The sequence below is a fragment of the Panulirus ornatus genome, chromosome 25 (assembly GCF_036320965.1).
Source record: "Panulirus ornatus isolate Po-2019 chromosome 25, ASM3632096v1, whole genome shotgun sequence".
In the NCBI taxonomy this organism is placed as follows: Eukaryota; Metazoa; Arthropoda; class Malacostraca; order Decapoda; family Palinuridae; genus Panulirus; species Panulirus ornatus.
In genome coordinates, this window is record NC_092248.1 from 10,350,047 (window position 1) to 10,373,300 (window position 23,254).

At 40.7% G+C, this 23,254-nt stretch overlaps 1 protein-coding gene across 1 annotated transcript; it reads right to left on the minus strand.

Moving 5' to 3' along the window:
• Positions 1–512: 512 nt before the first annotated feature.
• Positions 513–22,349, minus strand: LOC139757255 (uncharacterized). Its single transcript, XM_071677563.1, has 8 exons — positions 22,223–22,349; positions 21,203–21,381; positions 18,926–19,200; positions 17,044–17,180; positions 9,809–9,959; positions 2,709–2,812; positions 1,385–1,520; positions 513–835 (listed from the first exon to the last, which is right to left on the minus strand). Exons 2-8 carry the CDS (start codon positions 21,361–21,363, stop codon positions 783–785), a joined length of 1,017 nt encoding a protein of 338 aa, XP_071533664.1. The 5' UTR covers positions 21,364–21,381; positions 22,223–22,349; the 3' UTR covers positions 513–782.
• Between the last annotated feature and the right edge of the window lie 905 nt (positions 22,350–23,254).

The window sequence follows — 23,254 nt, forward strand, 5'->3', positions numbered from 1 at the left end:
GGCGAGGTGGCGATGGGAACAAATAAAGGCAGACAGTATGAATTATGTACATGTGTATATATGTATATGTCTGTGTGTGTATATATATGTGTACATTGAGATGTATAGGTATGTATATTTGCATGTGTGGATGTGTATGTATATACATGTGTATGTGGGCGGGATGGGCCATTCTTTCGTCTGTTTCCTTGCGCTACCTCGCTAACGTGGGAGACAGCGACAAAGCAAAATAAAAAAAATAATGAATCTGGTGTTGAAATACTGTTTGTCTTTAAGGCCTCTTATTACATTTAAAAAGCTACTTTCTATAAAAATTTAAAACCCATGAATATGACATGTTGAAAAGTTGTTTGGGTGTCATTAAGGCCTGTAATTAAGTCTTTATAAGGTTACTCTCTCAAAAGATTGTGACTATTGCCTTTGTATTTTCCATGATTATTTGAAGTACTGGACTGTTTCATTATATTTCAATTTTAAACAAAAGTTCCTTGAGGCTAAACAATACCCTGAACTATTACCTGCTATTTTTGATATTTTACTGATGGCAATGCTTTTTTTTTTCTTTCTTATTTTGAAACCTCTGTATAAGGACTTTTAGCAGGTGTACTTGTTGGGTTACTTAATATAACAGAAGGCAGGGAACCACATCAAACAATAACAATGCTCTACTGGACAGAATACTGCAGTTCCAAGTGTATGCTGGGCTGCTGGGTTTCAGGAGGCTGCTGGAGTTGCACTAGGGTTGCAGGAGTGCCACGGGCATGGCCATAGGTCCCTTGTTCTTATAGATGCTGCTTGTGACTGGTGAAGGCACCTTCAATGTCCCACACAAGTCCTGCCGAGGGTGGATATCGGAGATGAGGCACCACAATGAAACTTGCCAGAAACACAAAACATCAGGAATCACGTTGGGACATTTACTGATGGAGGAGATACCCTAAGGGTGGCTTGGAAAAGAACCTGCAGTTGCTACCCTACTTAAACCAAGTTTATGGTCATGAACAATTTGGAGTGACTGAAAATGAGACTTGTAACCTGTACACCTTGATATGTAGAATGTCATTGTCATTCTTTTTTCATACTACTTGTATAAATATGAAAATGTAAGACATGAAGAAATATCAAGATATTGTATACTTAATCTTCTTACACACACATATAAATCTGAGCAACATTCATTCTTCACTCAAAAATTGTGACCCTTACATCAAAAGAAACAAACCCAATGAAAAATAATTTTTTCAAGGGAAAATCATAAACTACAAATACATAATGAATCTAGCAACTTCCCTTGTAGAAGTAATATGCTACCATTATAATCTTACAATAATCAACATGATCTATGTGGGTGAGTGGCAACATGAAGGCTGTTGAAGTAACCAACCTGTCCGCAACAAAGAAGTGCTTTTGCATCTATGAGGCTTCATGCTCCAGTTTACTGCAGTGGCGTTTACGACTATGAAGGCCATGCCCCTCATCCGCCCTACAAACCTCACTCTCCTGAGGATGGCATACGCAACCTTTTGATACAGTTGTAAGCAGCTGGAGTTAACATTATTTTGTTCAGAATTCTACCAAGAGTAATGTAAGTCACCTATTGTACAAGCACTATCATGAACCATGTTTACAGGTCAGTGAGTCTAATATAATTCACTTAGTCTTTTACAGTATTTTACATATAAATTTTCACAAAAATATCTCTAGCCTATAAATACACCTTCTTTGAAAAAAGCATTGAACTTCTACATAAGTTGCTTATTAGCACTTAGACATCAACACAAAATCATGTCCCTTTGACCTATTTACTGCAATCCACTTTAAATGTATAGATATATCGACATCTGCTTAATATCCGGAACTTAAAAATGTGCAAACTGAGACAACATATAAAAAAGGCCTCGAAATCTTTTCATAGCTTTCAAACTTGCACACCCTCAAACTTTTCCTTCTTCCTTTGATAACATGCTTTCCCATCTAAATATCAACCTAATGACCAAAAAAGCTGAAGATTAAATGCTCTAATTACATGAGCAACAGTGCTGACAAAAACAAATTATAAGAATGACTACAGCCAACAATGATTTTACCAAGGTAAAGAGAAAAGCTACAAGTGATTATGTTGCACACTGCAAATTTTAGAAAAGGTCTAAGGTGCTGAGAAACATTATCTCATCAAATGCAAACCTGAGATAAATTTAAAGTTAAAATGATAAAATTAAAGTCAATGATAAATCAACCAGTGCAGAGGTTAGAAAATGTAATCCTCTATTTGGCAAGATTTTTTCAATGTTCTTACTTACATGTTCTGACCATCTATATATCCCTTTACAACATACTTTTGTTAATGTAAACATGGCCTAATACCAGGTGATTTTTACTTAAATACTGCATTATTCCATCTATTTGGCATGATTTTTTCAATATTCTTACTTACATGTTCTGACCATCTATATATCCCTTTACAACATACTTTTGTTATTGCAAACATGGCCTATTACCAGGTGAATTTTACTTAAATACTGCATTCTTCCCTCTGACTTCAGCTTCATACAATATACAAACTAAACTGAGCAGTCTACACAAAATGCATCCTGTGAATTTATCTATCTGTCTACCGATATCTCTGATGCTTGTTTCCTTGGAAACAGGTATATATATTAATTTCATATTTCAGTGATACTTGAAAACAGGTCAACTATGAGACTTACTTTGTCAAGAGCATCATCTCTTGGCCTCTTAGCAGAATTTCCCTCTTTCTTTGAGCACTTGTCATTTTCTCGTCTAAATATGGAAGGGTAATTCATGGATGACTCTGAAATATACAAAGACTTATCAATATTATTCCTTCTCAAAACTTTTTGAAGACTGCATCATACTTTTTACATGGAATGCATGCAGAGTGAATCAAGGCAAAGCAAATCCAGCTCTACATACCAAATTAAGGCTTATGTTCTAAACCCTCCCCAGATCAATATGTATACACCTATCTGACAAATACTGAAAGAAATTTATAACTTTCGCTCTAAATAATTCATGCAATAACTGGAGCTTGTACCCTGCAACATCAACCATGAAAGGAGGAGGGAGCTGTACAAGTCCTGGGTAATGGTGAAGCAAGATAAGAATCAAGTGATACCAAACAGATTTAGCTAATTATTGGTTTTCATTTCTAATTTCATGAACATATTTCCTCTTGAAATATATTCATCTTCTGGTTTAGGTGCATTATTACATAACAGCTAGAGACTGAGTGTGAACGAATGGGGCCTTTGTTGTCTTTTCCTAGCGCTACCTCGCACACATGAGGGGGGAGGGGGTTGTTATTCCATGTGTGGCGAGGTGGCAATAGGAATAAATAAAGGCAGACGGTATGAATTATGTACATGTGTATATATGTATATGTCTGTGTGTGTAAATATATGTGTACATTGAGATGTATAGGTATGTATATTTACGTGTGTGGACTTGTATCTATATACATGAGTATGTGGGTGGGTTGGGCCATTCTTTCGTCTGTTTCCTTGCGCTACCTCACTAACGCGGGAGACAGTGACAAAGCAAAATAAATAAATAAATAAATATTTCATCTTGAAATAATGTGATGCTAATCATGTAAAAGATATAAGTACAAGAGAGAGCTGAGATTGTAAATTCAGTCTGAATGACAGGGATAAGGTGTGCTAAAATAGTGTGGACATGTCAGTAGTAAATACAGTAAGAGGGATGGAGAGAGTGAGAAGATCAAAGGATGGAAGGAAAGAGGCTTTAGGGTACAAGGCCCTGAACTAACTTTCAGGAGGGTGAAAGGCTTGAATGATGAGAAAGATTTGGATCAATGTGGTATAGGAGGGAAGGCATACAAAGGGATGAACCAGAATATAAAAAGCAGTAGAGGTAAACCATGAAGTATTATGTGAGGCTTAGCTGTATGTTGGTTTCAGGACATCATACAAGACAGCTTCCGAGTGGGAGTGTGGAAATGAAACTACTGTTTGCTCTGACATTACGGAAAGATAATAAAACATAAGAACAGAAAAATATTGGTTTCATATATTTTTTGAGTTCTGTGCAGTATTTCCAGAAACATGAAGAGCATGAATAATAACATCACTGGGAAGTCCCATTCTTGTAATTCATTTACTGTATCTCTTGTCACAATCATAGCAATTTATTACTTTTCTCAAGAGTTTAGTATCATCCTCAGCCAAAATTATATTTATTATATATAATCACTGTTTCTTTACAAAATTATGGGAGAGAGCTATACACACACATATGCACTAGAGTCACAGCACCTCAAAAACATCAATTCCTTGGTACATAACTTACAGCCGGGATAATATCCAGTAGTTTAATTCTCAAATGGTTTCCTGCCACTCAAAAGTGAGGCCAACCTAAACACTAAGAATATGAATAATTTAGGATTCTTTTGGGACAAAGTCAGGAGTTGACACATAAACAAGATTGACTGCTAGACATGTATATGTGGTACTTGAAGGTAGGTACCCTTTTGATCTTTTTTCCCTTCATCAAAAATCTCATTCTGCACATCCACAAATCTTTCAAGTGGTTTACCTCTTCTAGCTCTCAAATTTTTCACCACCATTCCATGATCTGATACTGCTTCTGGGTCACAAGGAATTTTCACTGTCCTTCTACAGCCCTCTTCAAGACTGACACTTTATTTGTGAGAATCCATGAGTGAGTGAATGAAAGTAATATTATTTGTACCTATCTATTCACATGCAGAGAGACTTCAAAATTCATGTGGCCTCATTTTGATCTTTACACATTCTCTCATATTTCATTTTCCACCTTTAACATCTTACCTATTCTTCTTGTGTACTACTCTAATACATAAGTAATTCCTCAGTTTTAGTTCAAAACTTTCTCAGATTTCTGTTTTACCTACTAGTTCAAAGGTTCCTCTCCATTCCAAAGAATTTTTGATGAAGATCTAATGAGGAATCTAAAAACCAATTCTCCTTTTGTTGCTCTTTCTTCCTATGAGAAAAATCCACAGGTCTTGACCTTTCACTGTAGCTTACCTCCTTCATTTCTATCCTTCAGTTTACCTATAGATATATATTTTTTTTTTCTTTTTTTTTCCATACTATTCGCTATTTCCCGCGATAGCGAGGTAGCATTAAGAACAGAGGACTGGGCCTTTGAGGGAATATCCTCACCTGGCCCTCTTCTCTGTTCCTTCTTTTGGAAAATTAAAAAAAAAAATAAAAAAACGAGAGGGGAGGATTTCCAGGCCCCCGCTCCCTTCCCTTTTAGTCGCCTTCTACAACACACAGGGAATACGTGGGAAGTATTCTTTCTCCCCTATCCCCTATCATAGAATTTTCGCCCCCTCCCCCATCCTATGATCCACTTCCGCTTCCATGGTTCCATCCGCTGCCAGATCCACTCCCAGATATCTAAAACACTTTACTTCCTCCAGTTTTTCTCCATTCAAACTCACCTCCCAATTGACTTGACCCTCAACCCTACTGTACCTAATAACCTTGCTCTTATTCACACATATATATATATATATATATATATATATATATATATATATATATATATATATATATATATATATTATTATTTTTTTTTTATTATACTTTGTCGCTGTCTCCCGCGTTTGCGAGGTAGCGCAAGGAAACAGACGAAAGAAATGGCCCAAACCACCCCCCATACACATGTATATACATACGTCCACACACGCACATATACATACCTACACAGCTTTCCATGGTTTACCCCAGACGCTTCACATGCCCTGATTCAATCCACTGACAGCACGTCAACCCCGGTATACCACATCGATCCAATTCACTCTATTCCTTGCCCTCCTTTCACCCTCCTGCATGTTCAGGCCCCGATCACACAAAATCTTTTTCACTCCATCTTTCCACCTCCACTTTGGTCTCCCACTTCTCTTTCCCTCCACCTCCGACACATATATCCTCTTGGTCAATCTTTCCTCACTCATTCTCTCCATGTGCCCAAACCATTTCAAAACACCCTCTTCTGCTCTCTCAACCACGCTCTTTTTATTTCCACACATCTCTCTTACCCTTACGTTACTTACTCGATCAAACCACCTCACACCACACATTGTCCTCAAACATCTCATTTCCAGCACATCCATCCTCCTGCGCACAACTCTATCCATAGCCCACGCCTCGCAACCATACAACATTGTTGGAACCACTATTCCTTCAAACATACCCATTTTTGCTTTCCGAGATAATGTTCTCGACTTCCACACATTCTTCAAGGCTCCCAGGATTTTCGCCCCCTCCCCCACCCTATGATCCACTTCCGCTTCCATGGTTCCATCCGCTGCCAGATCCACTCCCAGATATCTAAAACACTTTACTTCCTCCAGTTTTTCTCCATTCAAACTTACCTCCCAATTGACTTGACCCTCACCCCTACTGTACCTAATTTTTTTTTTTTTTTTTTTTGCCGCTGTCTCCCGCGTTTGCGAGGTAGCGCAAGGAAACAGACGAGAGAAATGGCCCAACCCACCCCCATACACATGAATATACATACGTCCACACACGCTAATATACATACCTACACAGCTTTCCATGGTTTACCCCAGACGCTTCACATGCCCTGATTCAATCCACTGACAGCACGTCAACCCCGGTATACCACATCGCTCCAATTCACTCTATTCCTTGCCCTCCTTTCACCCTCCTGCATGTTCAGGCCCCGATCACACAAAATCTTTTTCACTCCATCTTTCCACCTCCAATTTGGTCTCCCTCTTCTCCTCGTTCCCTCCACCTCCGACACATATATCCTCTTGGTCAATCTTTCCTCACTCATTCTCTCCATGTGCCCAAACCATTTCAAAACACCCTCTTCTGCTCTCTCAACCACGCTCTTTTTATTTCCACACATCTCTCTTACCCTTACGTTACTTACTCGATCAAACCACCTCACACCACACATTGTCCTCAAACATCTCATTTCCAGCACATCCATCCTCCTGCGCACAACTCTATCCATAGCCCACGCCTCGCAACCATACAACATTGTTGGAACCACTATTCCTTCAAACATACCCATTTTTGCTTTCCGAGATAATGTTCTCGACTTCCACACATTCTTCAAGGCCCCCAGAATTTTCGCCCCCTCCCCCACCCTATGATCCACTTCCGCTTCCATGGTTCCATCCGCTGCCAGATCCACTCTCAGATATCCCTTCTTCTGTTTCCCATTTTAGAAAGTTAAAAAAAAAGAATACAAGGAGGGGAGGATTTCTGGCCCCCCGCTCCCGTCCCCTCTAGTCGCCTTCTACGACACGCGAGGAATGCGTGGGAAGTATTCTTTCACCCCTATCCCCAGGGATAATATATATATATATATATTGTTAGAAGCAGTGAAAAGTTTTTATCGAGGATGTAAGGCATGTGTACGTGTAGGAAGAGAGGAAAGTGATTGGTTCTCAGTGAATGTAGGTTTGCGGCAGGGGTGTGTGATGTCTCCATGGTTGTTTAATTTGTTTATGGATGGGGTTGTTAGGGAGGTAAATGCAAGAGTCTTGGAAAGAGGGGCAAGTATGAAGTCTGTTGGGGATGAGAGAGCTTGGGAAGTGAGTCAGTTGTTGTTCGCTGATGATACAGCGCTGGTGGCGGATTCATGTGAGAAACTGCAGAAGCTGGTGACGGAGTTTGGTAAAGTGTGTGGAAGAAGAAAGTTAAGAGTAAATGTGAATAAGAGCAAGGTTATTAGGTACAGTAGGGTTGAGGGTCAAGTCAATTGGGAGGTGAGTTTGAATGGAGGAAAAACTGGAGGAAGTGAAGTGTTTTAGATATCTGGGAGTGGATCTGGCAGCGGATGGAACCATGGAAGCGGAAGTGGATCATAGGGTGGGGGAGGGGGCGAAAATTTTGGGAGCCTTGAAAAATGTGTGGAAGTCGAGAACATTATCTCGGAAAGCAAAAATGGGTATGTTTGAAGGAATAGTGGTTCCAACAATGTTGTATGGTTGCGAGGCGTGGGCTATGGATAGAGTTGTGCGCAGGAGGATGGATGTGCTGGAAATGAGATGTTTGAGGACAATGTGTGGTGTGAGGTGGTTTGATCGAGTAAGTAACGTAAGGGTAAGAGAGATGTGTGGAAATAAAAAGAGCGTGGTTGAGAGAGCAGAAGAGGGTGTTTTGAAATGGTTTGGGCACATGGAGAGAATGAGTGAGGAAAGATTGACCAAGAGGATATATGTGTCGGAGGTGGAGGGAACGAGGAGAAGAGGGAGACCAAATTGGAGGTGGAAAGATGGAGTGAAAAGGATTTTGTGTGATCGGGGCCTGAACATGCAGGAGGGTGAAAGGAGGGCAAGGAATAGAGTGAATTGGAGTGATGTGGTATACAGGGGTTGACGTGCTGTCAGTGGATTGAATCAAGGCATGTGAAGCTTCTACGGTAAACCATGGAAAGCTGTGTAGGTATGTATATTTGCGTGTGTGGACGTGTGTATGTACATGTGTATGGGGGGGGTTGGGCCATTTCTTTCGTCTGTTTCCTTGCGCTACCTCGCAAACGCGGGAGACAGCGACAAAGTATAAAAAAAAAAAAAAAAAAATATATATGTTCAGGCCCCAATCACTCAAAATCTTTTTCACTCCATCTTTCCACCTCCACTTTGGTCTCCCACATCTCCTCGTTCCCTCCACCTCCGACACATATGTCCTCTTGGTCAATCTTTCCTCACTCATTCTCTCCATGTGCCCAAACCATTTCAAAACACCCTCTTCTGCTCTCTCAACCATGGTCTTTTTATTTCCACACATCTCTCTTACCCTTACATTACTTACTCAATCAAACCACCTCACATCACACATTGTCCTCAAACATCTCATTTCCAACACATCCACCCTCCTGCGCACAACTCTATCCATAGCCCACGCCTCGCAACCATACAACATAGTTGGAACCACTATTCCTTCGAAACATACCCATTTTTGCTTTCCGAGATAATGTTCTCGACTTCCACACATTCTTCAAGGCTCCCAGAATTTTCGCCCCCTCCCCCACCCTATGATTCACTTACGCTTCCATGGTTCCATCCGCTGCCAGATCCACTCCCAGATATCTAAAACACTTTACTCCTCCAGTTTTTCTCCATTCAAACTTACCTCCTAATTGACTTGACCCTCAACCCTACTGTACCTAATAACCTTGCTCTTATTCACATTTACTCTTAACTTTCTTCTTTCACACACTTTACCAAACTCAGTCACCAGCTTCTGCATTTTCTCACATGAATCAGCCACCAGCGCTGTATCATCAGTGAACAACATTTACTAATAATTTCCCCAATAAATTCATGAATCCATCTGGCACTTTCCACTACCTCGTTGACATTAATTTCTTTTTACTTCCTTTTTTCTTAGTTCCTTATTCTGCCGTGCTGATTCTTTGCTCTCTTCCACTTTCAAAAACTGCCTGAATACTGAGCTTCTATAACTTTTCCACAAAATATCTATTTCTCTGACCTTCCTCTTTCCTGTCTCCTCCTCTATCTCCTACAAATGATACCAATCTGCTCCCTCCTTCATTATAAAGTTTACATTACCTCCCCTAACACTGCTTCTCACGTAACTGTCATTCTACTTCCAACTCTACATTCCTTGGTTGTTTCCTCACTACCCATAAACGTAAATTCAAAATACAATTAATTTTCCCTTGTGGGGCACCATTATAAGCATTTTAAATTTCCAATTTGTTATATGTGAAAAAAGTTACTGCAAACTTGATGCATCTGCATAACTATAGGCGACAGACCCTCTCTTCTCACCTTTATAGTCATCATCAGTGATAGTGAAGATAGTTGGTAAATGAGACACACATCTGGCCAGGAAGGTGTCTGGGTGAGTTGTATGAGCCACTTTCAGGCAGTGAGTTACTTGGAAACATTTCATCACCCCAAGCACTAGGTTCTCATATACCTGCAAGATAAAAATGTAACCTCAAGGTTACTAATCAACTTAAAGTTTTCAAAACACTGACAGATCAGTTTAGCACCAATGTTTATAAAACACTTATGCACACTGTATTTTGTTGGTACAAATGATGTATATAACAATGTCAAACTTTATTGTAACGTGAGTTTCCCAAATGAATAAATACTACAGCTGCAACTGACTAAACTTATGTTGTAATGCACATCCCAAAATTTATACACATTTCTCTATACATTTGTTATAATTTTCTACTTCCCAGTGATGTATGTACTTCTACGACACGTGGGGAATACGTGGGAAGTATTCTATCTCCCCCTCCCCAGCCAGATACTGAGTGTGAACCAATGTGGCCTTTTTTGTCTGTTTTCCTGATGCTACCTTGCTGAAGCGGGGGTAGCAATGATACTTCCTGTGTGGCGGGGTAGCGACAGGAATGGATGAAGGCAAGTGAGTATGAATATGTACATGTGCGTGTGTGTGTATATATATATATATATATATATATATTTCTTCTTTCTTTCTTTCAAACTATTCGCCATTTCCCGCATTAGCGAGGTAGCGTTAAGAACAGAGGAGTGGGCCTTTGAGGGAATACCCTCACCTGGCCCAATTCTCTATTCCTTCTTTTGGAAAATTAAAAAAAAAGGAGAGGGGAGGATTTCCAGCCCCCCGCTCCCTCCCCTTTTAGTCGCCTTCTACGACATGCAGGGAATACGTGGGAAGTATTCTTTCTCCCCATCCCCAGGGATATATATATATATATATATATATAAGAGAGATGTGTGGAAATAAAAAGAGCGTGGTTGAGAGAGCAGAAGAGGGTGTTTTGAAATGGTTTGGGCACATGGAGAGAATGAGTGAGGAAAGATTGACCAAGAGGATATATGTGTCGGAGGTGGAGGGAACGAGGAGAAGAGGGAGACCAAATTGGAGGTGGAAAGATGGAGTGAAAAAGATTTTGTGTGATCGGGGCCTGAACATGCAGGAGGGTGAAAGGAGGGCAAGGAATAGAGTGAATTGGAGCGATGTGGTATACAGGGGTTGACGTGCTGTCAGTGGAGTGAATCAAGGCATGTGAAGCGTCTGGGGTAAACCATGGAAAGCTGTGTAGGTATGTATATTTGCGTGTATGGACGTGTGTATGTACATGTGTATGGGGGGGGGTTGGGCCATTTCTTTCGTCTGTTTCCTTGCGCTACCTCGCAAACGCGGGAGACAGCGACAAAGTATAAAAAAAAAAAAAAAAAAAAAAATATATATATATCCTCCCCTCTCATTTTTTTTTCTTTTTTTATTTTCCAAAAGAAGGAACAAAGAAGAGGGCCAGGTGAGGATACTCCCTCAAAGGCCCAGTCCTCTGTTCTTAACGCTACCTCGCTATCGCGGGAAATGGCGAATACTATGAAAAAAAAAATATATATATATATATATATATATATATATATATATATATATATATATATATATATATATATATATATATATATATATATGTACAAAGGCAAAGGGGATAAGAGTGAGTGCTCAAATTACAGAGGTAATAGTTTGTTGAATATTCCTGGTAAATTATATGGGAGGGTATTGATTGAGAGGGTGAAGGCATGTACAGAGCATCAGATTGGGGAAGAGCAGTGTGGTTTCAGAAGTGGTAGAGGATGTGTGGATCAGGTGTTTGCTTTGAAGAATGTATGTGAGAAATACTTAGAAAAGCAAATGGATTTGTATGTAGCATTTATGGATCTGGAGAAGGCATATGATAGAGTTGATAGAGATGCTCTGTGGAAGGTATTAAGAATATATGGTGTGGGAGACAAGTTGTTAGAAGCAGTGAAAAGTTTTTATCGAGGATGTAAGGCATGTGTACGTGTAGGAAGAGAGGAAAGTGATTGGTTCTCAGTGAATGTAGGTTTGTGGCAGGGGTGTGTCATGTCTCCATGGTTGTTTAATTTGTTTATGGATGGGGTTGTTAGGGAGGTGAATGCAAGAGTTTTGGAAAGAGGGGCAAGTATGAAGTTTGTTGTGCATGAGAGAGCTTGGGAAGTGAGTCAGTTGTTGTTCGCTGATGATACAGCGCTGGTGGCTGATTCATGTGAGAAACTGCAGAAGCTGGTGACTGAGTTTGGTAAAGTGTGTGAAAGAAGAAAGTTAAGAGTAAATGTGAATAAGAGCAAGGTTATTAGGTACAGTAGGGTTGAGGGTCAAGTCAATTGGGAGGTGAGTTTGAATGGAGCAAAACTGGAGGAAGTAAAGTGTTTTAGATATCTGGGAGTGGATCTGGCAGCGGATGGAACCATGGAAGCGGAAGTGGATCATAGGGTGGGGGAGGGGGCGAAAATCCTGGGAGCCTTGAAGAATGTGTGGAAGTCGAGAACATTATCTCGGAAAGCAAAAATGGGTATGTTTGAAGGAATAGTGGTTCCAACAATGTTGTATGGTTGCGAGGCGTGGGCTATGGATAGAGTTGTGTGCAGGAGGGTGGATGTGCTGGAAATGAGATGCTTGAGGACAATGTGTGGTGTGAGGTGGTTTGATCGAGTAAGTAATGTAAGGGTAAGAGAGATGTGTGGAAATAAAAAGAGCGTGGTTGAGAGAGCGGAAGAGGGTGTTTTGAAATGGTTTGGGCACATGGAGGGAATGAGTGAGGAAAGATTGACCAAGAGGATATACGTGTCGGAGGTGGAGGGAATGAGGAGAAGTGGGAGACCAAATTGGAGGTGGAAGGACGGAGTGAAAAAGATTTTGAGTGATTGGGGCCTGAACATGCAGGAGGGTGAAAGGCGGGCAAGGAATAGAGTGAATTGGATCGATGTGGTATACCGGGGTTGACGTGCTGTCAGTGGATTGAATCAGGGCATGTGAAGCGTCTGGGGTAAACCATGGAAAGTTGTGTGGGGCCTGGATGTGGAAAGGGAGCTGTGGTTTCGGGCATTATTGCATGACAGCTAGAGACTGAGTGTGAAGGAATGGGGCCTTTGTTGTCTTTTCCTAGCGCTACCTCGCACACATGAGGGGGGGAGGGGGATGGTATTCCATGTGTGGCGAGGTGGCGATGGGAATGAATAAAGGCAGACAATGTGAATTGTGTGCATGGGTATATATGTATGTGTCTGTGTGTGTATATATATGTGTACATTGAGATGTATAGGTATGTATATTTGCGTGTGTGGACGTGTATGTATATACATGTGTATGGGGGTGGGTTGGGCCATTTCTTTCGTCTGTTTCCTTGCGCTACCTCGCAAACGTGGGAGACAGCAACAAAGCAAAATAAATAAATAAATTTCTATTTTGCTTTGTCGCTGTCTCCTGCGTTAGCGAGGTAGCGTAAGGAAACAGACGAAAGAATGGCCCAACCCACCCACATACCCATGTATATACATACACGTCCACACGTGCAAATATACATACCTATACATCTCACCGTACACATATATATACACACACAGACATATACATATATACACATGTACATAATTCATACTGTCTGCCTTTATTCATTCCCATCGCCACCCCGCCACATATGAAATAACAACCCCCTCCCCCCACATGTGCGCAAGGAAGCGCTAGGAAGAGACAACAAAGGCCACGCTCGTTCACATTCAGTCTCAAGCTGTCATGTATAATGCACCGAAACCACAGCTCCCTTTCCACATCCAGGCCCCACACAACTTTCCATGGTTTACCCCAGACGCTTCACACGCCCTGGTTCAATCCACTGACAGCACGTCGACCCGGTATAACACATCGTTCCAATTCACTCTATTCCGTGCACGCCTTTCACCCTCCTGCACGTTCAGGCCCCGATCACTCAAAATCTTTGTCACTCCATCTTTCCACCTCCACTTTGGTCTCCCACTTCTCCTCGCTCCCTCCACTTCTGACACATATATCCTCTTGGTCAATCTTTCCTCACTCACTTTCTCCATGTGACCAAACCATTTCAAAACACCCTCTTCTGCTCTCTCAACCACACTCTTTTTATTACCACACATCTCTCTTACCCTATTATTACTTACTCAATCAGACCACCTCACACCACACATTGTCCTCAAACATCTCATTTCCAACACATCCACCCTCTGGCGCACAACTCTATCCATAGCCCACGCCTCGCAACCATACAACATTGTTGGAACCACTATTCCTTCAAACATACCCATTTTTGCTTTCTGAAATCTTTTTCACAGCCACCAGCACTGTATCATCAGCGAACAACAACTGACTCACTTCCCAAGCTCTCTCATACACAACAGACTGCATACTTGCCCCTCTCTCCAAAACTCTTGCATTCACCTCCCTAACAACCCAATCCATAAACAAATTAAACAACCATGGAGACATCACGCACCCCTGACACAAACCTTCATTCACTGAGAACCAATCACTTTCCTCTCTTCCCACTCAACACATGCCTTACATCCTCGATAAAAACTTTCCACTGCTTCTAACAACTTGCCTCCCACACCATATATTCTTAATACCTTCCACAGAGCATCTCTATCAACTCTATCATATGCCTTCTCCAGATCCATAAATGCTACATACAAATCCATTTGCTTTTCTAAGTATTTCTCATATACATTCTTCAAAGCAATCACCTGATCTAGACATCCTCTACCACTTCTGACACCACACTGCTCTTCCCCAATCTGATTCTCTGTACGTGCCATCACTCTCTCAATCAATACCCTCCCATATAATTTACCAGGAATACTCAACAAACTTATACCTCTGTAATTTGAGCACTCACCTTTATCCCCTTTGCCTTTGTACAATGGCACTATGCATGCATTCTGACAATTCTCAGGCACCTCACCATGAGTCATACATACATTAAATATCCTTACCAACCAGTCAACAACACAGTCACCCCCTTTTTTAATAAATTCCACTGCAGTACCATCCAAACACTCTGCCTTGCCGGCTTTCATCTTCTGAAAAGCTTTTACTACCTCTTCTCTGTTTACCAAATCATTCTCCCTAACCCTCTCACTTTGTACACCACCTCGTCCAAGAAACTATATATCTGCCACTCAATCATTTAACACATTCAACAAACCTTCAAAATACTCACTCCATCTCCTCACATCACCACTACTTGTTATCACCTCCCCATTAGCCCCCTTCACCAATGTTCCCATTTGCTCTCTTGTCTTACGCACTTTATTTACCTCCTTCCAAAACATCTTTTTATTCTCCCTGAAATTTAATGATATTCTCTCACCCCAACTCTCATTTGCCTTCTTTTGCACCTCTTGCACCTTTCTCTTGACCTCCTGCCTGTTTCTTTTAAACATCTCCCAGTCATTTGCACTATTTCCGAGCGAAACTCGTCCAAAACCTCTCTCTTGTCTTTCACTAATAATCTTACTTCTTCATCCCACCACTCACTACCCTTTCTAATCTGCCCACCTCCCACACTTCTCATGCCACAAGCATCTTTTGCGCAAGCCATCACTGCTTCCCTAAATACATCCCATTCTTCCCCCACTCCCCTTACATCCTTTGCTCTCACCTTTTTCCATTATGCACTCAGGCTCTCCTGGTACTTCCTCACAAAAGTCTCCTTCCCAAGCTCACTTACTCTCATCACTCTCTTCACCCCAACATTCTCTCTTCTTTTCTGAAAACCTCTACAAATCTTCATCTTCGCCTCCACAAGATCTTTTCTTTCATACTATTCGCCATTTCCCGTGTTAGCGAGGTAGCGTTAAGAACAGAGGACTGGGCCTTTGAGGGAATATCCTCACTTGGCCCCTTTCTCTGGTCCTTCTTTTGGAAAATAAAAAAAAAAAATCGAGAGGGGAGGATTTCCAGCCACCCGCTCCCTCCCCTTTTAGTCGCCTTCTACGACATGCAGGGAATACATGGGAAGTATTCTTTCTCCCCTATCCTCCACAAGATAATGATCAGAAATCCCTCCAGTTGCACCTCTCAGCACATAAACATCCAAAAGTCTCTCTTTCACGTGCTTATCAATTAACACATAATCTAATAACGCTCTCTGTCCATCTCTCATACTTACATAAACCAGGTATTCCCAATCACCAGTCCTTTTTCAGCACACAAATCTTCAAGCTCTTCACTATTTCCATTTATAACACTGAACACCCCATGTACACCAATTATTCCCTCAAATGCCACATTACTCACCTTTGCATTCAAGTCACCCATCACTATACACTATGTGTATATATGTATATGTCTGTGTATGTATATGTATATACACGATGAAATGTATAGGCATGTATATGTGCGTGTGTGGGCATTTATGTATATACATGTGTATGTGGATGGGTTGGGCCATTCTTTCGTCTGTTTCCTTGTGCTACCTCGCTAACACGGGAGACAGCGACTAAGTATAATAATAAAAAAAATAATATACTTCCCACGCATTCCCTGCATGTCATAAAAGGCAACTAAAAGGGGAGGGAGAGGGGTCTGGAAAACCTCCCCTCCCATTTTTAATATTCCAAAAGTATGAACAGAGATGGGGGGCCAAGTGAGGATATTCCCTCTAAGTCTCAGTCCTCTGGTCTTAACGCTACCTCGCTAATGCAAGAAATGGCGAATATGTATGAAAAATATTTTTTAGCAAAAGCCCTTGTTTCCTTTTGAGGCTGGTTGTGACAGTACAAGATGTCAGAAACTCACGATTTAGTGTTGCAAGAGTAGAAAGACATATGTTTCAAAAAGAAAAAAGATCACTTTTCAAATAACTAAGGGCGTGCAAAAACAAAAGTACCTAGGGCTGGCCCTAACTTTCTGGGGGCCTTAAGCCGAGTCCCTTCACTGCTCAACCTCACCCCAAAATCACAAGCTTAGAGGGGCCCAGGGAATACCCCCAGAAAAAAATGTAAAATTTTGGGTGTTTGTGACAGCACTTCCTGCTTTTTCAACACTACCATACAATGGTTAGGACTAAGGGGCCCCCTTAACAGTCGAGACCCTACGCTCTGAGCATAAAGAGAGAATAAGAAAGGCCTACCCTGAGAGTATCACACTAAAAAAATTACACCAAGTTGTTTTTATCAATCAAAGACACAGCCACAAAGAGATTTTTCTTAACCTCATCAATTGAATGGAGAACAGATCGGCGCATGTCAGGGGATAAGGTGAAGAAGCAGTAGTAGCGGAGACTCTGTAGGTAGACATGGCTCACTGTATAAAAGAGCTCCAGCTGACCGGAGAGCGAGCACAATACATCTGCAGGGACCACAGACATCATTATTCACATATGGGTAACCAGACAAAGCTGGGGTGGATGGCTGATGGCTAGGACATATCAGAGGGATAAATGGGAAAACATTACATAAGCAAATCAGGACATTAAATGGGATTGAGGAGCCAATCAGCAATACGAGGTAGTGGGAAAACATTCAATAAGCAGATCAGGACATTAAATAGGATTAAGGAGCCAATCAACTATATGAAGTATCGGAATGTCACTGGGGGCTGATTAGAGGACAGACAGTAATCTGGAGATTGGGAAAAGTTACTGAACTAATGGTCACTCATCAGAGATCCAATGGGGTGATTAGCAATTATTTTTGGGACAGGACGAGTCAAAGGGCTGGTGGGAAGCAACAGAGCATTCAAAGGGTTTGGAAATGTTACTAGGGGAAATGTGATTACAATCTTATAATCTGGGGATAAAGACATGTTACAGGGAGCTGAAGGAGAGCCAGACCATACTTGATCAGGGAGCTGACTGTTAGCCAGTTACAATGATGTCAGAACATATCAAATAAGAGCTAGTGCAGAGCCTAATGGTAATAATGGGGATGTGATGCATAACAGCGGCTGATGGGGAACCAGCTTGTAATTTGGAGTCAAGCTATGTCAAAGGAAGCTATTGGGAGGAAAATGGAAATTAAGGGGTTGGTACACGTTGCAAGAGTTGACCGGGAATAAGGTGGTAGTAAGTGGGGTTAAGACATTGTACAAAGTAGCCCAGGAGCTGGATGGTAAATATGGCATCTGGATATGACAGAGACTAGGAGCCATAAAGTAAACAAAAACTCAAAACATCTTACAACAGACTAATGGAACAACAAATACATTAATAAGCTGGGGTCAGGGCATGCCATAGGAGGCTGATGAAACTATTTTGTGATCAGGAAGATTGGGACACCTCATAAGGGTGCTGATGGGATGTCAAATGATAATCTGGAGAAAGTTGAGGATATGTAGGTGTCAATATGAAGATTGGCCAAAGAGAGATAGTGAAATTAGAACAGATCTCAACATGATGCTAAGCAAGATATATGAAAAAAGAGTAGGACAGAACACAATATGTAAAGGGAACCAAGCATAAGAAAACAAGGGAAACAAAAACTTAAGGTTAACAAAAGGGCCAAGATATGTAGTCATGCAGAATAAGTCAACAGCAAGAATATAAAAAAAACTCAGATGACAGAGGCATACACTCCAAGGAATTGCATGAGAGTAAAGACAGTCCAGCATTCTACGATAACACTTCTGGAGAAAGGCCAATCTTTAAACAGCAAACAGTTCCATTTAGAAAATCACTATCATTTCAAATGAATGAAAACATACAGAACTTTTTTTGATGGACACCAAGAATATAGGAAGAGTACCTATCAAAGGCAAGACAAACAAAATAATAACTGGAGAAAGAGGGATGGAGTGAAGATTTAGAGTGGTCAAAGACTGAACATGCACGAGGGTGCATAGGACAGCATGAATAAACATGATGTGGAAGAAGTAGTAGTAGTAGCAGCAGTAGTAGCAGAAAAAAATGAGGAGCAAAATGAAGAAAAGAACAATTAAAGGTGACAAAAAAAGGAAAGATGGGGTAAGAAAATGAAGGTTTGGTGAATGTTGTAAGTAATAAAGAAAATATTAGGTCTAGCTTCAACGATCAACTTTAAGCAGAAAAAAAGAACTACTACTGCCTTAATGTAAATGATAACAATGAAATATCTTACCAACAAGAGACAAATGAGAGTGCATAGACATGTTAGCCGAGCAACGGCAATTAAGATGAACAGTGGGAGTGGGAATGGCTGACGTTGGTGCTGTGATACATGGTAAGGTTGGTGCCGACTCCAAGAATGTATTGCCAGAATCTGATGTGGAAAGTGGTATGGGCTGTTCTGAACTCATGGGTGTAGAGAGAACAGGCTTTTGCTCAAGTGACACCCAGTAGTTTGCTAGACGGACAAGTCTGCTCAATATATCTGCATGTTGTGCCCATCTCACCCTGCAAATTACCACAGCATTATGCGAGAAATATACGAATTTGAACAGTATATTTATAAAGAACTACATGATCAGAGGAGATTCTTCACTGCAAAAAATTCTGCATGTTGGTTCAAGCACAATGATATGAGTCATATTCTTCATATACAACCTATTTCCAAAAAGTTATGGAATTAATCTACTCAAATGGTCCCCTCCCTCAAAGACAAAAACGTCAACCTCTGTCCCTTCCAAAGCTTATCCAGGAGCCAATAAGTAGTCGCCATAAGACTGAGCCCTTTCACTACCTCATCCTCATAAACAATGCCCTTATGGGATGCACCTACTCAAAGGAAGTATGCTGAAAACTCCACCGTTTGTGACAGAGGTGAAAACAGCTCTCCTGACTACATAATATTCCTTAACATCTTAAAATGATCCAGAGTTGGACCACAAGCAACCACCATCAACCAACCAAGCCACAGTTATGCCCAACAGTCTTGCCTCCATTTATGTCTCAACCCCACCTGATTCACAAGGTCCCAGCCCCCTTCAGGTAGCTCAGTTCACCAAATTTCCTGGTTTCACTCAGGACAATAAATTAGGGTTGCAAGGAAGACATTGGCAGTATCATAAAAGCCTGCAGCTATTATATCTACAATCTCTATACATTCGAGACAATCTGATTCCCTGCATCTTAACTTATTAGCATGTACAAACCCTTCATTCTTCCTGAACTTATTTATGCTTTCCCTTACTCGTTCTCCTCCCTATCCACCTCAAAGTCTCTTCGCCCTAACCTAACTTCAAGCCAATCTGGACGATCCGTGCCAGCTTGGGAAATGGTGCATGCTTGCACCATTAGAGTTTCCCAAACCGCAGGCGAGATGAGGTTTGGTCTATTGGGATGAGCACTGACCTCTATTGCACCCTGTGGCGATTTGCCCTTGCTGACAACTGTCCTCTATAGCTTCAGTAGCATTTCGGCCCCTGTTGGCCTAAAGCCAACAAAGAATCATAACAAAAACGGCATTGAAGCATACAAATTACAAAAGGCCCTTCAAGGAATATGGGCAGAAGTTTGAACCTGACCAGCCTCTATTCTCCATCCCTTACAGATCAATGGTAGCGAGGATGATCTGAAATGTCCTTTAGAGAACTGCAAGCGGTGCCAGAGACCATGATGTTGATACATACCGTAAGACATGTGACCGACAGGTTGGAATCGCCGATGCACTTCTAACGCAACTGCGATCACTTGGTGGTTTAACTGTCCGTAATCTCTACTATGGATACTATACTTCCAGTCACCAAAGGCAGATCTTTTAACATTAGTTACGGATGATCCACAATCCAAATTTCATGAAATCTAAAACATAAACACTACATCAACACTTGCATCCAGCAATAACAATACCCAGCGTGCCATCTGGTGGCTAATTTGGTTGCTACACAATCTCCATATACAACATATAAACACTGTTACTATGTATACTATGTATACATCTACGACTGTAAAAACTGAACAGTGTTACTTTTAACGGCATAAATAATAACAACAAACACAACTCCATGGTTAACCATACTTTGAGGTATATCCAAATTATTCAGAGAATTAATTAAGAACCTTGCTAAAATTTTCACTTTATATATATATATATATATATATATATATATATATATATATATATATATATATATATATATATGGTGATAAACGCTGAAACAGCAATATACATTTTCCCTATCGGTGTATAGGCCATGCACCCATGTGTATGGATATATCAACCAGATGACCTAACATGAAATTAAACAAGAAACTTGTTAAAAAAAATATGAACAAATGTACTTTTATATGACTGATGGATGAATGGAATAAATTGAAAAAAAAAAAAAGGATGTGGTGAATGCGTACAATACACAAAAATTTTATAGGTTGTATGTTGGCAAAAGATTTTTGAGATGGGGCCCCACTAGTGCGACACTCCCTCTCCGTACAATACATATAGATCATTGCTCCTTACTCCTTAAGGGCCCATTCATCGTCTGAGTCGGCTTGGTGCTCTGTGGTCTGGTCTTGCTGAGGTGGGAGCAGCCAGGATAAGCCAGCGAGGATGTTCGTGTCGCTATCCTCTTCAGCAAGAACTGACACCAACATCCGCGCCTCCTCTCTCATACACGTCATCTTGCTCCTCGCACGACTCTGTGAGAATATGAACAAATTATGACTCTGAATCGTTCCCTAACTACCCAGAAATTATTGAAGAAATGAAGGAATTCCACATCCCAATTCGGTTTTATCAGTGGCAGTGGTTCCTGAAACGGGGGTGGTCTCCGATTCCTAAGGCTCGGGGGACCCAAAGAGTTATTGCTAAACCTCGCGATTTTGTTCTGTAATGTAATAGATAGTTCGGTGGAAGGAGCTTCTCACTATCATTTCCCAACCTTATCTCAACGTGCGTCGAGACCTTGCATAAAAACTCAGCTCTCACTGTCCCGGTGATTCTAAAACCCAGTTCTTGGCTCTGGGAACACTCTATTCATCGGTTAGCGTATACTGAATGTTTTCCTGTTAACACGATAAAAAATATATATCATAAGCTATATGCAGAAACGCATGAAAAAAAATCTAACAAGCAAGTTGATACGACGACCTTAACTGTGGCATACTTCCTCTCATCTAGATCCCTACAGAAGAAAGACATCTCCAACTCCCAGCCATCTGATTCAGTGGGTCTTCCAGGCAAGCTAATCAGTTACTTCAATCTAAATCATCCAAGGTCATGCAGACTTCCTAATTCAACAATGGCAATAGAGTTGTAAAGTTTAACATTTTCACTAATATAGTTGTTTCGGATCCTGGGATGAAATCATGATAACTAACTTCAAAATTTATATGTCTCAGTCAGAGACATGGAAAGCTGAATTGATAATCATTTCATATGCCTAAAAAATCCCAACCACTCATACGAGTGTAATTTGAATTTTGTTGTTCCTGAAAACTACATATTTCAACGTAATCGTATATGCTAACAATTCCTTACCTTATGTACTGCAGAATAAGTTCGCTCTCTCGATAAATCTCTATAAATACCCTCGCTCACAAAATGGAAGGTTTTTATCAACCTTACTCGTATGTTGTCATAACACCTGTCATTACGAGTGTGTACATAAAAAGAAATACCAAGAATGATAAGCTACTGCTGTACAGATACTACGGAAGAGTAAATGATACGAAACTACGTTGTTGTTACTATATACGCCATTAAATACGAGAATGATGCCAACTAATATTTTTTGTCGTACTTTACTACCATCTTTTGAGTATTTTTTTAAACTAAAAAGTTTTCTTACCATGATCTGCTTGTCAGGAATATAATTACGGTACACGGAAGATGCATCTTATTAAGCCTTTTGATATTAATTCATATCCACAAGTTAAGCAAATAAGAACGCGTCACAAGAGGCTTACAACTGACCCTTTATTTACAATTTCGCACTTTAATGTCATTTAATTTTTCTTTGATATAACTTGCTCCTCTATTTTGTTAATTCTTGATTATTGTTGTTATTTGCCGAAATTGTCTCCTGTGATTATTCATTTTCTGTTGATAGTACTCTAGTTTCCTCCAGTATTTTTCTTGCTTTGTGGTAACTAAGGTCACAATGCTTCGTTTTTGTTCCATTTACAATTTTCTGTCTTGCTGGAATTCCCTTCACTGGGTATCTCATGCACTTCCCCTGACGTTCTCCACTTATTCCGAGGGGGCCACAGGCAAAAAATCTGTTTTACAGGCGGTGAAAGTTTCTCTACCCCTCGACGTTTGAGAGTCACGAGGACAATTTGAAAAGCCTAGAAAAACGCAAGGTTCAGATTCTCAGCAATATAGACATCGCAGTGACATTTTCAGACCCAATTCACCCGGTTACATTCGCAAATGGCAAAAGGATTTGCACTGTAAATATGTTTCAAGAGTCATTAATTTAATGTCTTACGATTTGTAGACTGGGCACCTTAGCTCTACCAAGAAAATCCATAGCATACAAAAAACTCAGAAAGCATATCATTAATAGAT

Bases quoted from the DNA above. Each gene is read 5' to 3' on its own strand.
- LOC139757255 (XM_071677563.1), bottom strand. From the start codon at position 21,363: ATGACGTGTATGAGAGAGGAGGCGCGGATGTTGGTGTCAGTTCTTGCT. The intron at 19,201-21,202 runs GTAAGGAGCAAT...GGTAATTTGCAG, and splicing joins GATGAATGGGCCCTTAAGGA to GGTGAGATGGGCACAACATG. The intron at 1,521-2,708 runs GTAAGTCTCATA...CTGTATCAAAAG, and splicing joins GAGATGATGCTCTTGACAAA to GTTGCGTATGCCATCCTCAG.